Source organism: Aphidius gifuensis, linkage group LG3, assembly GCF_014905175.1.
Source record: "Aphidius gifuensis isolate YNYX2018 linkage group LG3, ASM1490517v1, whole genome shotgun sequence".
Lineage (NCBI taxonomy): Eukaryota > Metazoa > Arthropoda > Insecta > Hymenoptera > Braconidae > Aphidius > Aphidius gifuensis.
The window spans coordinates 24705620-24719397 of NC_057790.1; the positions used below are offsets into that span (position 1 = coordinate 24705620).

Genomic DNA, 13778 nt, shown 5'->3' on the forward strand with positions numbered 1-13778 from the left:
TTATGTATATGTGTGTGCATTTCGAACCATACAAAAATTAAAAAAAAAAAATAATAAAAATCGAAAAAAGTAAAAAAAAAAAAAAAAACATTTAAAAATTAAAATAATGGACATTTAAATCATAAATATATATATATATATATAAAAATAATAAGAACAAATAAAAAAAAAAAATAATAAAATTTATTGAATTAATTAATCTATATATTTAACCATTGTAATAATTGTATATGATTTATTACTACTGTATGCTAATTGTATTATATATATAAAACACAAATATTGGGAAAAAGATCTGTGTAAATTCCACTTTGTAGTTTGATTTATAAATATTAAAAAAAATTATTCAAGATTTTATAGATAAATTACAAAAAATAATATTATTTATGAAAATTAATTCGATGATAGTTTTTGAATTAATTTTTTTAATTAAAAAATAAATATATAAATATGATTGTATACATTTTATTAAATTTGAAAATATTATAGTTTTTTTGTAAATTTTTTTTCAATTATTTTAATTATTATTTTCTTTTTTTTTATCGAAAAATTAATTTAAAAAATTTTTAACTACTAGTGGAATTAACACGAGAAATGTTATAGTAATATCTAAATGAGATGGAAAATGTCATACTTTGTATATTAGTGTATAGAATGTAGAAAAAATAACTTGAAAAAAAAAAAAACGAAAAAAAAAAAATATTTAATAATGCCATAATAAATGATATGTGTTAATCAATTTTTGACAATGGTTTTTACGACAAAAAATAAATAATAAATGATCTGTAGATCGAGTTGATAAATATAATACTCATAAAGTTTTGATTAAACAATAAAAATATGATACTTAAAAATGTTATCAATTAATGATTATGCATTTCATTTAGGGAGCATCATAAGAAAATTAATAAACAAGAAAAAAAAAATTAAAAAAACCTGAAAATAATCATTTTTATTCATCAATAATTGATAAATGCTAATTAATAATTAAAAGATTTTAAACTTTAAAAATTATTAAATAATAAAAGTTAATTATTATTGATTTCATTTTTAAATTGAAATATTAATTAATATTGATAATATAAAAATGTTATTAATAATAATTTTTAAAGTTTTAATTTTTAAATAATCAGCAATTTAGGAGAAAAAAAAAAAAACATTCATTGATTAACTTTGTCAACATTTAATAAAATAGAAATTGGATTTTTTACGAATCAAATATTAAAATGTTTATTTTGTTAAAGATTGAATTTTATTAGGTAATTGTTGCTATTTAAAAAAAAAATCTCTTCTTTTCTTCTTCTTCTTCTTGTTTGTCTCTGTAGTCATCTAGATTTTTTGGCATTAGAAATTTAAAAGTGTCCATGTCAAGTTAAAGAATCCACAAAAAAAAAAGGAAAAGATTCTGTCAAAAAAACACTCTTTATTAATTGAATTGAGGGAATTATTATTATTTAAAATTCTTATTTTGTAAAATCATATTATTTCATGAAGAGGTAGAAAATAAATTTTTATTCGCTGTCTTCCTTTGAACGTTCACGATCAGAACGTCTTGACTTCTTCTTACGACGACTTAAGCTACGTGAGCGTGATTTATGACGACGTGAATGTGATCTTGATCGATGTCGATGTCTATTGAAAAAATAAAAAAATAAATTGATAATATAATTTTGATTATTTAAATTTATTAAAATATAAAATAATAATTTACCTGTCTTTATGGCGATACTGTGATCGTGAACGATCACGTTCACGTTCTTTATCTTCATCTCTAGGCATAGAATCTCTATCACGTTCACGATCACGATCACGATCACGATCGCGATCACGTTCACGTTCACGTTCACGAATACTAGAATCTTTGTCTCTTTCTGATCTGTCACGATCTCTATCACGTTCTCTACTTGATGATTCAATATCTCTATCATTACGTTCTCGTTCAATTGGTCCACGTGATGATGAATCACAACGTTGATCTCGTGTATTTATTAATGGTGGTATTGATAATGGTGGCACCATTGTTGGTATTGATTTTGGTCCAGAATTTTTATCATCGTCATTGTGAGTCAATGGAATTGCTAAATTTGTTGGCTGCCAAGTCTATAATACATAAAAAAAAAAAAAAAACAAATAAAAATAGAAATACAATTGTGCTATTTTTTAATAAATAAAATTATAAGAAAATTAATAATTACTGGATCATTTCCCCATTGACTGTCTTGAGTTGGTTCATAGCTTTGATAATAAGAATCAGGATCTGGTAAATAAAATGGTGCTGGTTCATTTGCATGATAACCAGGACCAGGTGGTGGTGGCATATCAAAACTAGATGGAAGTCCATGTGTTGGTGGTGGTACACTCATATCAGGAAAACCAGGTTTTCTTGAATATTCACGACGATCAGCTGTCATAACTTGTATAACATTTTCTTTTGGTGGTGATTTATCTAAATTTCTTCTTGATGCAAGACCAGAAGAACCAATAACATCAATTGTACCAGCCATTTTTCTTCCAGGTGGTGGTCCAGCTCTTTTGGGTCCCATAATTCCTGAATATTTACTATTATCATTTGTTATAGATATTTGTGATATACGTGTGATATTTTGATTTGGACCAATACCACCAATTCCACCAATACCACCACCTCCTCCGCCTCCTCCACCTCCACCTCCAACACCACCAATACCAGAACCAATACCACCACCACCACCAGCATTTAATACAAGACCAACACCAGATTCACTTCTCATTCTTTTTTGTCTTTCACAATAAGCACGCCATGTTTCTTCATTAAAACCATAATTAAAATAATCAGTTATATCAGCACCAGGTTGACGCCATGGTTTATCTTCAATTTGATCTAAATTATATTCATGTGCTTGTATGCCATTTATAACTCCAATTGTTTCAAAATCATCAATACTAAATTTTCCAGTTTGTTTTTTTAAATTATCAAGACCACCAGGTGCATTTGTTAATAAACCAGTTCTTTTTATATTTAAACTATTATAACCAGTTGCTGGAGTTGATTTAATATCACCAATAACAACATGAACATCATCATCTGAATCAGATTCACTGTCATTTGAATCTTCTTGATCTTTTGTACCATTTGCCACTGAAGACTCAACTGTTGTTTGTTCAGTTGTTGCTGTTGTTGTTGTTGTTGAAGTTGTTGATTCTTTTGCTGCTAATTTATCTACATCTTTATCAATAGAATTATCTTTTTCTGCATCAGCCTGAAATATTATAAGCATTTTTTAGTCAAATAATAAATAAACAAAGGTAATTTAAATAACAGGCTTTATGGATTTTAATTGATAGGTTATATTTATCACAAAAATAATTACTTCTGTTGTTTCAACCGGTTGTTCTGGACAAATTGATTCTTCCGAATTTTCAATTGCTGGTGTATTTTCAACAACTGTGTCTTCATCGCATGGTGTTTCATCTTGATTTGATTCACTTTTTTTACTGTCACCGGAATCACCATACAGCCACTGATCTTCACTTTCATCTGCCATGTTTATGGAGTCTTTTAAAAGCAATAATTATCAATGAGATGTAATACTTAAAATATATCAACGGCTATTAAATATCAAGCTGTCATTATGTCAACAGGTTGAGAACAATGCAATTAATCTACAAACAAAAATACACTCATACAATATTTAATTTACAATTTCGCGTCTAATGGACAATTCACTCCAATTCACTCCAATTATTTATCCCAATTTTAACTTTTAAGTTTGTGTATACGCACTTTGAAACCTCCATTTTTTTTTTACCATCAAGATGATTGTTGCCACTAAAAGAAAACCAAAAGCTCCTATATATTATTCTCTTAAAATTTTATCAACAATTTCAACTTAAAATTATCAAATAAATAATTAAAATAAAAAATAATTAAATCATTTCTCTTTTTCTAATTAATAATTGTATTTGAAAAAATTAAAAAAATACTTTTTAAATAATTTTACTGCACATTGCTCAGTGTCATGCGCAAAAAGCTGTTTTATTTTTTTAATTTTTTCTTTTAAAAAAGAAAGCGACGAAGAAAAAATTAATTTCGCAATTTAAAATCACATACCTACGTTTAACAATTTGTTTTGTATTTTTTATATTTTTTATAAATAAATATGACTACTGTAAATACAATTTTATAAAAAGAAAAATAATTACTAGGTATTTAATTTAATTACATAATTAGTATTACAATATTATTGAGAAAAAAAAAAAAGAGTGATTTTTTATTTATTATAAATAGTAAGCTACAGTGTAGTTTGTGTGTGACTTTCTCTCTCGTGATTGTCAAAGACTCGTATGAAGTGATATAATCTCGTTCACTGTCGAGGCTTTATAACACTTAATAGATTAATCTTACTTTTATCTAATTTATATAGGCAATATACAAATACGTTTTAATTTAGTGAGTAAAAATTTTTGTACGAGTGTACTTATCAATATCATTCTATCCTTTATCATATTTTATATTTGATTGTAAATTTAGATATACATTTCAATCATCTATAATATGTATATAAACAAATAAAACATCTGTTTCTATACATAGAATAAATTTACTATGTATTTTGTTTATTTTTTTTTTATCATGGTGCAATTAAAGTTTACAAGTTTCAACTGTGCAATTTATTATTAAATTATTTATTTATCTTGGTGTATAATTATACTGACACATTGGTAAGTCAAAAGTATTTTAAAAAATATTTAAACAGTTTAGTTTTTTTAAATAATTATTTAGCCAAATTTTAAAAGATGAAATTTTTTCATATAATTAATTTAAATTTCATTTTTTATTGTTTGAAAATAAGCAAATAAAAAACTTGTGGAACCAGTTGAATACTGGATACACATACTTATATTTATAGATAATAATAATGATAATATTTTATTAACACTGTGCACAATTTCAAGGTCATATTCTTGGAAAAATATATTCATTTTAAAATTTAAATACATACATATTTTTGTATGATAATATTTTTTTTTATTGAATTTATTAATAGCTTGATAATTTCTTCATTTTATTTAAAGAAAAAAACAATAAACAAACAAGGAAAATAACTTTGAAAATTAAATAAAACGTAGTATGTAAATTAAAAAATTATTTTATCATAAAAAACTAGATTATTTATTTTTTTTTTTTTTTATAATTAAAATTTTGCAATGATTATATTTTATCAATTTGAATAATTTTCAGTTAGTTAAAGTCTCGACTTATCTTGTATTTGTGTTTGTCAATGCTTGTCAAATATTGTTCTAGAAAAATGAGAATTTTTTTTTAAATTTCTTACGTTGAATATTTATTGGTGAGTCATTTTTTTTCTAAACGAAATTTATTTCTATCGCAGAATTAAACTAAACAAAATTACAAACACACAAACAGTATAAAAAATTAAATTTTTCATTGTTTGATTTGTCATGCATACATTTATTTACGCCGTATAAAAATAATTGAATCTTATGTAATCATAAATTCTTTGTTATAATGCTACTACAATAATAATTTTTTTAAAATTTAAATTTTTCAGGTAATGAGGAAGTCAAAATATCATTATGAATTTTTTAACAAAGAGCATAGTCTTTATTTGTTTGGTGTCGTTGAGCAATGCTCAGTGTCCTGAAGGAAGAAATTGTACTGAATGTGAATATATGTCTGGAAAATATGAAATTTTTTGTGCAAAAAATGGTACAGACTATGGATACACTGTTATTTATAAACCTTATGATTATCTCAAAATAACATGTCACAATCCATACACAAAATGGTTAGATTTTCATTTGGGATATGCAAATAGAGCTGAAGATGTTAAACGTTTAACTTTTAGATTATGTCCATTACCAAGATGTTCATTTCTTGGTGACATAGCAAAACAAGTACTTGTTGAAGATGTTGAAGAATTAGATTTTCGTTCAAGTTTAAATAGAACAATACGAATGAGTAGAGATTGTTTTAAAAAATTTAACAAAGTTAAACGTTTGAGTTTATCTGATAATATTTTAGCAGGAATAACAAGTGATTTATTAATTGATCTTGAACATTTAAGAGTTCTTAATTTACGTATGAATAATATTCAACATTTACCAGATAATTTTTTAATAACACCAAATTTAGAAGCCATTGAATTGGGCATGAATAAAATAAGTAAAATTAATAAAAACATATTTGGTAAATTAAGTAAATTAAAATTACTCAATTTATGGGATAATAATATTGAAGAAATTGAAGCTGGTACTTTTGATGAATTTTCATCACTCATATCAATTGATATTCATTCAAATAAATTACAAACATTACCTGTTGATTTATTTTCACGTTTAACACAATTACAAGTTATTAATTTAGCGAAAAATAATTTTTCAACGACAACATTACCCGAATATTTATTAACAAATAATAAAAAACTTGAAAAATTTAAATTTTCAGAAAATCAACAAAACATGGAAACATTTCCAAATAATTTTTTTAAAAATTTAACTAATCTTATGATATTAGATATAAGTCGAAATGGACTTATGTATTTACCTAATAATTTATTTTTAAATGTAACTTCTCTAAAGAATCTCGATTTACAACGTAATTATTTACAAACTTTACCACAAAAATTATTTCAAGATTGTAAAAATTTAAGCTCAATTGTTATTAGTTTTAATAACATAACACATTTACCAGATGGAATATTTAAAGGATTAATAAAACTAGAAGAATTAAATTTATCAAATAATTTTATCGTAACAATTTCTGAGTAAGTAAAAATAAAAATAAAAAAATTAATTTAATATTTATTTTGTATATGAAAATTTAATAATTGTTTATTGATTTTTTTTTTTTAGATATCTTTTTCGTGATTTATCATATTTAAAAATTTTAAATATAGAAAGAAATAAATTACAAAAAATTCATTCACAAAGTTTACTTGCATTTCATAATTTAAGAATTGCAAAATTTTCACACAATCAATTATCATTAACAGATGCAGTAATATATGAAGATGAATATGGTCCAAGATCACCTTTTCATTATACAAGTGAAAGTATTCAAGAATTACATTTGGCAAATAATAATATATCAGTTGTATTTGCTGATTGGATATTTTCTACTCATCTTCGTTATCTAAATTTATCAAGAAATAATGTAAAAATACTATTGGTACGGTAAATATCATACAATATCCATAAAATATCCAAAATTATATTTTAATTTTATAATCAAACTTTTTAGGAAAGAGATTTTCAATTTATAACAAATGAATTATCCCTGGATCTGCGACAAAATAATATCCAAAAAATATTATTTAACAATAATTATTACGAGCCAGTTTTACAAACAAAAAATAAATTAAAAAAAATCACAATATTACTAGATGATAATCCTTTAATTTGTGATTGTCAAATATATCAATTTCTTTGTTACTTAGAAAGTAGCACATATTTATCACCAGATAATATATTAAATATAAAAATGGATAATTTATTATGTAAAGAGCCAGATTGGCTTTACGATAAACACCTTGTTGATTTATCTTCAAAATCATTAAAATGTTTAATAGATGAACCACACAATTTAAATGCAACATGTCCAGATAAATGTGAATGTTGGATAAGACCAGAAAATCGTGCATATTTAATTGATTGTTCAAGTAAAAATTTAACACAAGCACCAAAATTAATAAAAGCACCAGATGATTATTTCATTGAAATTAATTTATCAAAAAATTATTTAATAAATATGCCACCGCTGGATCGGTATGGCTATGAAAAAGTAACAGTTATGCTGTTATCATATAATCATATTTTAAATATTCCAATTGAGACATTGTCAATGAATATTCGTGTATTGAGTTTGCATGATAATCATTTAAAAACAATTGATCCAAGAGTATTGACTAATTTTAAAAATTCAAAAAATTTAATTAATTTAACATTACACAATAATAAATGGAGCTGTGATTGTAATGATCGTAATTTTTTACAATTTATACAAACAGAAGGTTCACGTCTTCGTGAGCTACAAAAAGTAACATGTGGAGAAAAAAATATAAAGGTTTATTTAATGACATCTGATGAAATATGTCCAACGACAATTGATTTAATAATTGGTAGTTGTATTGGTATATCATCAGTTGGTATTATTATTGCAATATTAACAGTATTATATTATCGTTATGAACATAAAATTCGTATATGGCTTTATTCTAAAAAATGGTGTTTACGTTGGATAACTGAAGATGAAATTGATAAAAATAAAAAATATGATGCATTTATAAGTTATTCACATGTTGATGATGATTTTGTTGTTAATAATATTGTATCAAGACTTGAGAGTCAACCAAAACCATTTAAATTATGTGTACATTATCGTGATTGGCCAGCTGGTGAGTGGATACCAAATCAGGTTACATATTCAGTACAAAATTCAAGACGCACTATTGTTGTATTATCGAAAAATTTTTTAAAAAGTGAATGGGGTAAAATGGAATTTCGTACTGCTCATTGTCAAGCAATTAAAGATGGTAGAACTAGAGTTATTGTTATTATTTATGGTGATATACCACCGACAGAAGAGCTTGATAAAGAATTACAAAATTATTTAAAAATGAATACGTATGTCAAATGGGGTGATCCTTGGTTTTGGGAAAAATTATTATACACTTTACCACATGATAGTTATATTAATAAAAAAAATAAAAAATGTGTTAAACAAAAAAATGGCTGTACAAAGTAAAAATTTATAATATCATCATGAAAAAATATTTTTTATGTATGAAAAAAAAACAACGAATTATTTAATATTAATTTTTTTTTTTTTAAATTTAATATACTGTAAATATAATTAAAATGGAGATTATAATTTTGAGATTTCCATGTCATTATTAAAAATAATATTGTTGTTATGAAAAAAAAAAAAAATTTTATTTTTTATATATATAAAATTAATCGAGTAAGTAGGTTTTTTAATTAGAAAAAAAAAAAAAAAAAAAACGAGTAAATGGAATAATTTTTTTTTTTTTTAAATAAATTGTTAATTGTTTAGAGTTTTTAATTTTGTTTATTTATAATATGTGTTTTGTATAGATAATATTTTATGAAATAATAAAAAATATAATTTTATATTGTAATTAAATTTAAATTTTTTATTTTTTTATTTTTCAGGCTGTTCATGTTGGGTTTTATTATTATTATTTTTTTTTTTTTGGGTCAAATGTACTCCTAGTTTCTTGATGCCAAGGAAAAGCTGTGTCATATAAAAAAAAAAAAAAGGAAAATATATATAAGCGTCAGGTGGTTTAGTTAGCTATAAAGTAAAAAAAAAATTTTAATAAATAGTAGTGGTATTTGTGCGCACGCATTTGAATTGATAAGATAATCAATATAAGCACGCTGTTATGGAAAAAAAAAAATAATATCAAGTAGAGACTGTTTCATCTTTGTGATGTGTTCACATACAGATGATACAGTAGTTCAGTTAAAATAATAAAATATAAATTCATATAATTTTTGCTAAAAAAATTCGCTATAATTATCTTATTTTTGTTATAAAAATTATTGTAAATGCAAATAATAAATGCAAATTACAATAAAGTTTAAAAAAAGCTTCATTAATAATAACAAAATTTAATAATGGAATATTGTATTTCATTATTTATATTTTTTTTAACTTTTTTAAATTTTAATTCTGATCATTCAAATGAAGTACGTGCAACTTCTGAAGTTTTTACAAATTCATTTCTCGTTAAATTAAAACAATCTGTTGATAAAACTTTAGCAGATGAAGTTGCCAAAAGAAATGGTTTCATTAATCTTGGATCGGTGAGTTTTTATCTTCAATATGTTCAACTTCAAAGTCCTTGTTTTTTAATATTCATTAAATTATTATTAATTTAAATTACATTTATTGTATCTATTTTTCATTTCAATATGATATTTCAACTTTTATGCATCCTAATTTTTTTATTAAATTAGCAAATTATATTTAGGCAATTATAAAAATGTCGCCATTGCCAAGTAATAATTTTCCAGATGGAAAAAATAGTATGTCATACACGTGCGCGAAAATAAACCCTCATAAAATAAGTGTCAAGATGTTGTACTGGTTCGAGGAATCACTTGCGTCACGCAATTATTATTATCAAACTAATTTAAATATTCTAATTATTTTTTTTTTTTTTTATAATAAATAGATTTTAGGAAATCAAAAAGAATACCAGTTTTTGCAAAAAGCACTTCCTCATGCTCGAAGTAAACGATCTGTTCCACACACTAGGCGACTTAAAATTGATCCACTGGTAAGATGATTTTGTTTTTTTTGTTTTTTTCTACGTCACTGATTAATTTAACATGATTAATTTTAACATGATATTTTGCAGATTCATACAGCTGTGCAGCAGACTGGATTTAGAAGAGTTAAACGTGGCAATCGATTATTAAATACAGAAAATTTATTGACGTTAAATAATAAATTTATGAAGGTACAAGTTGGCCCGGAGCCAAGTGATCCATATTTTCAGTATCAATGGTACCTCAAAAATACTGGACAAAATGGAGGAAAACCAAGACTTGATTTAAATGTTGAAGCAGCTTGGGCACAGGGTATTACTGGAAAAAATGTCACCACTGCAATTATGGATGATGGTACGTCACTAACAGTATAATTTTTATTTTATTTTTTGAATCTTGTATCTGGATTTAAACATTTTTTTTTCTTCGTGATTCAGGAGTTGATTATATGCATCCAGATTTAAAGTTTAATTATGTAAGTGTAAAAACACTGGCTTGAATTTTTATTTCAAATAACATATTTAAATTTATGTTGATAAATTTTTTCATTAGAATGCACGAGCTTCTTACGATTTCAGCAGCAATGATCCATATCCTTATCCAAGATACACAGACGACTGGTTCAATAGGTAATGTAAACTAAAAAAGTACAATACGTAAATTATAAATAAAAAATTTTAATGATTTTTTTTGTCATTGTTAGTCATGGAACAAGATGTGCAGGAGAAGTTGCAGCAGCACGAGACAATGGAGTATGTGGTGTTGGTGTTGCATATGATTCAAAAATAGCTGGAATTAGAATGCTTGATCAGCCTTATATGACTGATTTAATTGAAGCAAATAGTATGGGTCATGAACCTGATCTTATTGACATATACAGTGCATCATGGGGTCCAACAGATGATGGTAAAACTGTTGATGGACCAAGAAATGCAACAATGCGTGCAATTGTTCGTGGTGTTAATGAAGTATGTTAAATTTTAATTTAACCAATTATTTTAAATGTAATAGTATTTATAATTTAAAAAATTATTTTAGGGAAGAAGAGGTCTTGGAAATATTTATGTATGGGCATCTGGTGATGGAGGAGAAGAGGATGATTGTAATTGTGATGGATACGCAGCAAGTATGTGGACAGTAAGCATCAACAGTGCCATAAATGATGGACAAAATGCTCATTACGATGAAAGTTGTTCAAGTACACTTGCATCAACTTTTAGTAATGGTGCCAAGGATCCAAACACTGGAGTGGTAATTATAATTTCTTACAGTTTTTTTATATTGATTTTCGTGTTTAATTTTTAAGCAATTATTGATCATTTTAGGCAACAACTGATTTATATGGAAAATGTACAACAACTCATAGTGGAACATCAGCAGCTGCTCCAGAAGCTGCTGGTGTATTTGCACTGGCACTTGAAGCAAAGTAATTTATAATGATAATTAATTATAATTCCAGTTAATGCAATTGTTTAATAATTTATTTGATTATTTTATTTTACAGTCCACAACTTACCTGGAGAGATATACAACATTTGACAGTGTTGTCATCAAAACGTAACTCATTGTTTGATGCTAAAGGAAGATTTCATTGGACTATGAATGGTGTAGGTCTGGAATTTAATCATTTATTTGGTTATGGAGTTCTTGATGCTGGTGGAATTGTAGCACTTGCTAAAAAATGGGAAACTGTTCCACCAAGATATCATTGTGAAGCTGGATCTATTGGTGTAACTCAGTAAGTTAATATTGATACTTTTTTTAGATACAATTTTCATTTGTAATTTTATATTTTTTTACAGAGAAATTCCAAGTGATCGTTCAATTCTTTTGAAAATAAAAACTGATGCTTGTTCTGGGACTGAATATTCTGTAAATTATCTTGAGCATGTACAAGCAGTTATAACAGTAAATGCATCACGTCGTGGTGACTTGGAATTGTTTCTCACCTCACCAATGGGAACTAGGTATAATATTTTAATTTTTAAAATACATTTATTTTTATATGTAATATAATTTAATGAATTTATTCAAGATCCATGATTTTGAGTCGAAGAATTCATGATGATGACAATCGTGATGGTTTTACCAAGTGGCCATTTATGACAACTCATACTTGGGCTGAGTATCCACAAGGAACTTGGCTACTTGAGGTAAATATTTAAAAAAAAAAATACTTTATACAATGTTACCAAATTTTTTTTTTCTATTTTCTATTTTAGATTAGCTTTAATTCTCAAAAACCACAGCATGGTTGGTTCAAAGAATGGACTCTCATGTTGCATGGAACACGTGAACCACCTTATGAAAAATTATCTACAACTGATCCACATTCAAAATTGGCAATTGTTAAAAAGGCACATGAAGAACACTCAAGTTTAACAAATTAGTTAATTATTTCTTTTAATTTCATTATTTTATATTTAATCCATATTTGATCATCAAATAGAAACAATTACAATAATTTCATTTTAATTTAAATTTCAACTGATGATAAATTCTCTCGAAGAAATGCTTTTATCAAAAATTCAATTTACAAAAAAAAAATATTAAATGAGCATTCTTATGATGACATTTACATTTTTTTTTTATTCTTCATGTCGTGATCTTTTTTTTTTTTTTACCATAACAAATAAAAAAAACTACCAAATATAATTTTATAATAAAATTTAAACAGATTTAAATTTTAGAAAACTGTATATGAAATATTTTAAATTCGTGAGCTTTTAATCATGTATGCTATCTGTGCGTGCGCTCATTCAGATAGTAATTATTGATTAATTGATAATTAATAATTACTATCATGATCATTACCTGACAGTGTGTTTTGTTGATCAAAAATATATCGTGTTTGTTTTTTGAATAATATAAAGTATATATAAATAATAAAAATATCATGGACGAGATTGAAAAATGTTTTTTTTTTTGTTTATTTTTTGTCTGTAAAATGTTTTCTTATTTTATCCATGAATAAAATAAATTATAAATATATGAATGTAATTATTTTGAATAATATTATAACTGTTCCAAATATAAAAATTCAATTTTTGAAGAATTATGATTATTTTTCATTTCAATCTACGTAATACAACTGTTAATCAATAAAAAATCATTTTTATTTTCCAGATATATAAAGCAGCTTAAAAACTGATAAAAAAAAAAAATTTCATTTGTTGATTTATTTGATCTTGTCCTTGTAAATATAAACCCACAAGTTTTTTTTTTCCATAAAAAAAACAATAGAAATAATTTCGATTGGTATATTTCGATTGGTGAATTTATTTATTCAATTTATTTTAAAAAAATTTAATAATACGATGGTGCTTTTTTAACAGTATTTTTGTGTAAAATATATATAAAATTTAATATGATGTATCAGTATTGAACATTGGTTGAATACAGATACATTGAAAAATATTAGTTTGACTACACTAATATTAGAATAAGAAAAAAAAAGAGATGCTCTTGTAAAATTAAAA

The 13778-nt window shown here is 24.6% G+C and overlaps 3 protein-coding genes across 3 annotated transcripts; 2 read left to right on the forward strand and 1 right to left on the reverse strand.

The window, feature by feature from the left end:
• Positions 1-1203: 1203 nt before the first annotated feature.
• LOC122853161 (pre-mRNA 3'-end-processing factor FIP1) lies at positions 1204-3796 on the reverse strand. The gene is made up of 4 exons (XM_044153453.1): positions 3351-3796; positions 2196-3239; positions 1712-2100; positions 1204-1632 (listed from the first exon to the last, which is right to left on the reverse strand). Exons 1-4 carry the CDS (start codon positions 3522-3524, stop codon positions 1512-1514), a joined length of 1728 nt encoding a protein of 575 aa, XP_044009388.1. The 5' UTR covers positions 3525-3796; the 3' UTR covers positions 1204-1511.
• A 374-nt stretch (positions 3797-4170) lies between these two features.
• LOC122853162 (protein toll-like) lies at positions 4171-9140 on the forward strand. Its single transcript, XM_044153454.1, has 5 exons — positions 4171-4429; positions 4511-4701; positions 5553-6767; positions 6856-7171; positions 7244-9140. Exons 3-5 carry the CDS (start codon positions 5578-5580, stop codon positions 8744-8746), a joined length of 3009 nt encoding a protein of 1002 aa, XP_044009389.1. The 5' UTR covers positions 4171-4429; positions 4511-4701; positions 5553-5577; the 3' UTR covers positions 8747-9140.
• A 96-nt stretch (positions 9141-9236) lies between these two features.
• LOC122853164 (neuroendocrine convertase 2) lies at positions 9237-13627 on the forward strand. The gene is made up of 12 exons (XM_044153457.1): positions 9237-9831; positions 10203-10307; positions 10389-10653; positions 10737-10774; positions 10852-10928; positions 11003-11267; positions 11338-11550; positions 11625-11725; positions 11804-12037; positions 12102-12266; positions 12335-12452; positions 12522-13627. Exons 1-12 carry the CDS (start codon positions 9643-9645, stop codon positions 12687-12689), a joined length of 1938 nt encoding a protein of 645 aa, XP_044009392.1. The 5' UTR covers positions 9237-9642; the 3' UTR covers positions 12690-13627.
• The last annotated feature ends 151 nt before the right edge of the window (positions 13628-13778 follow it).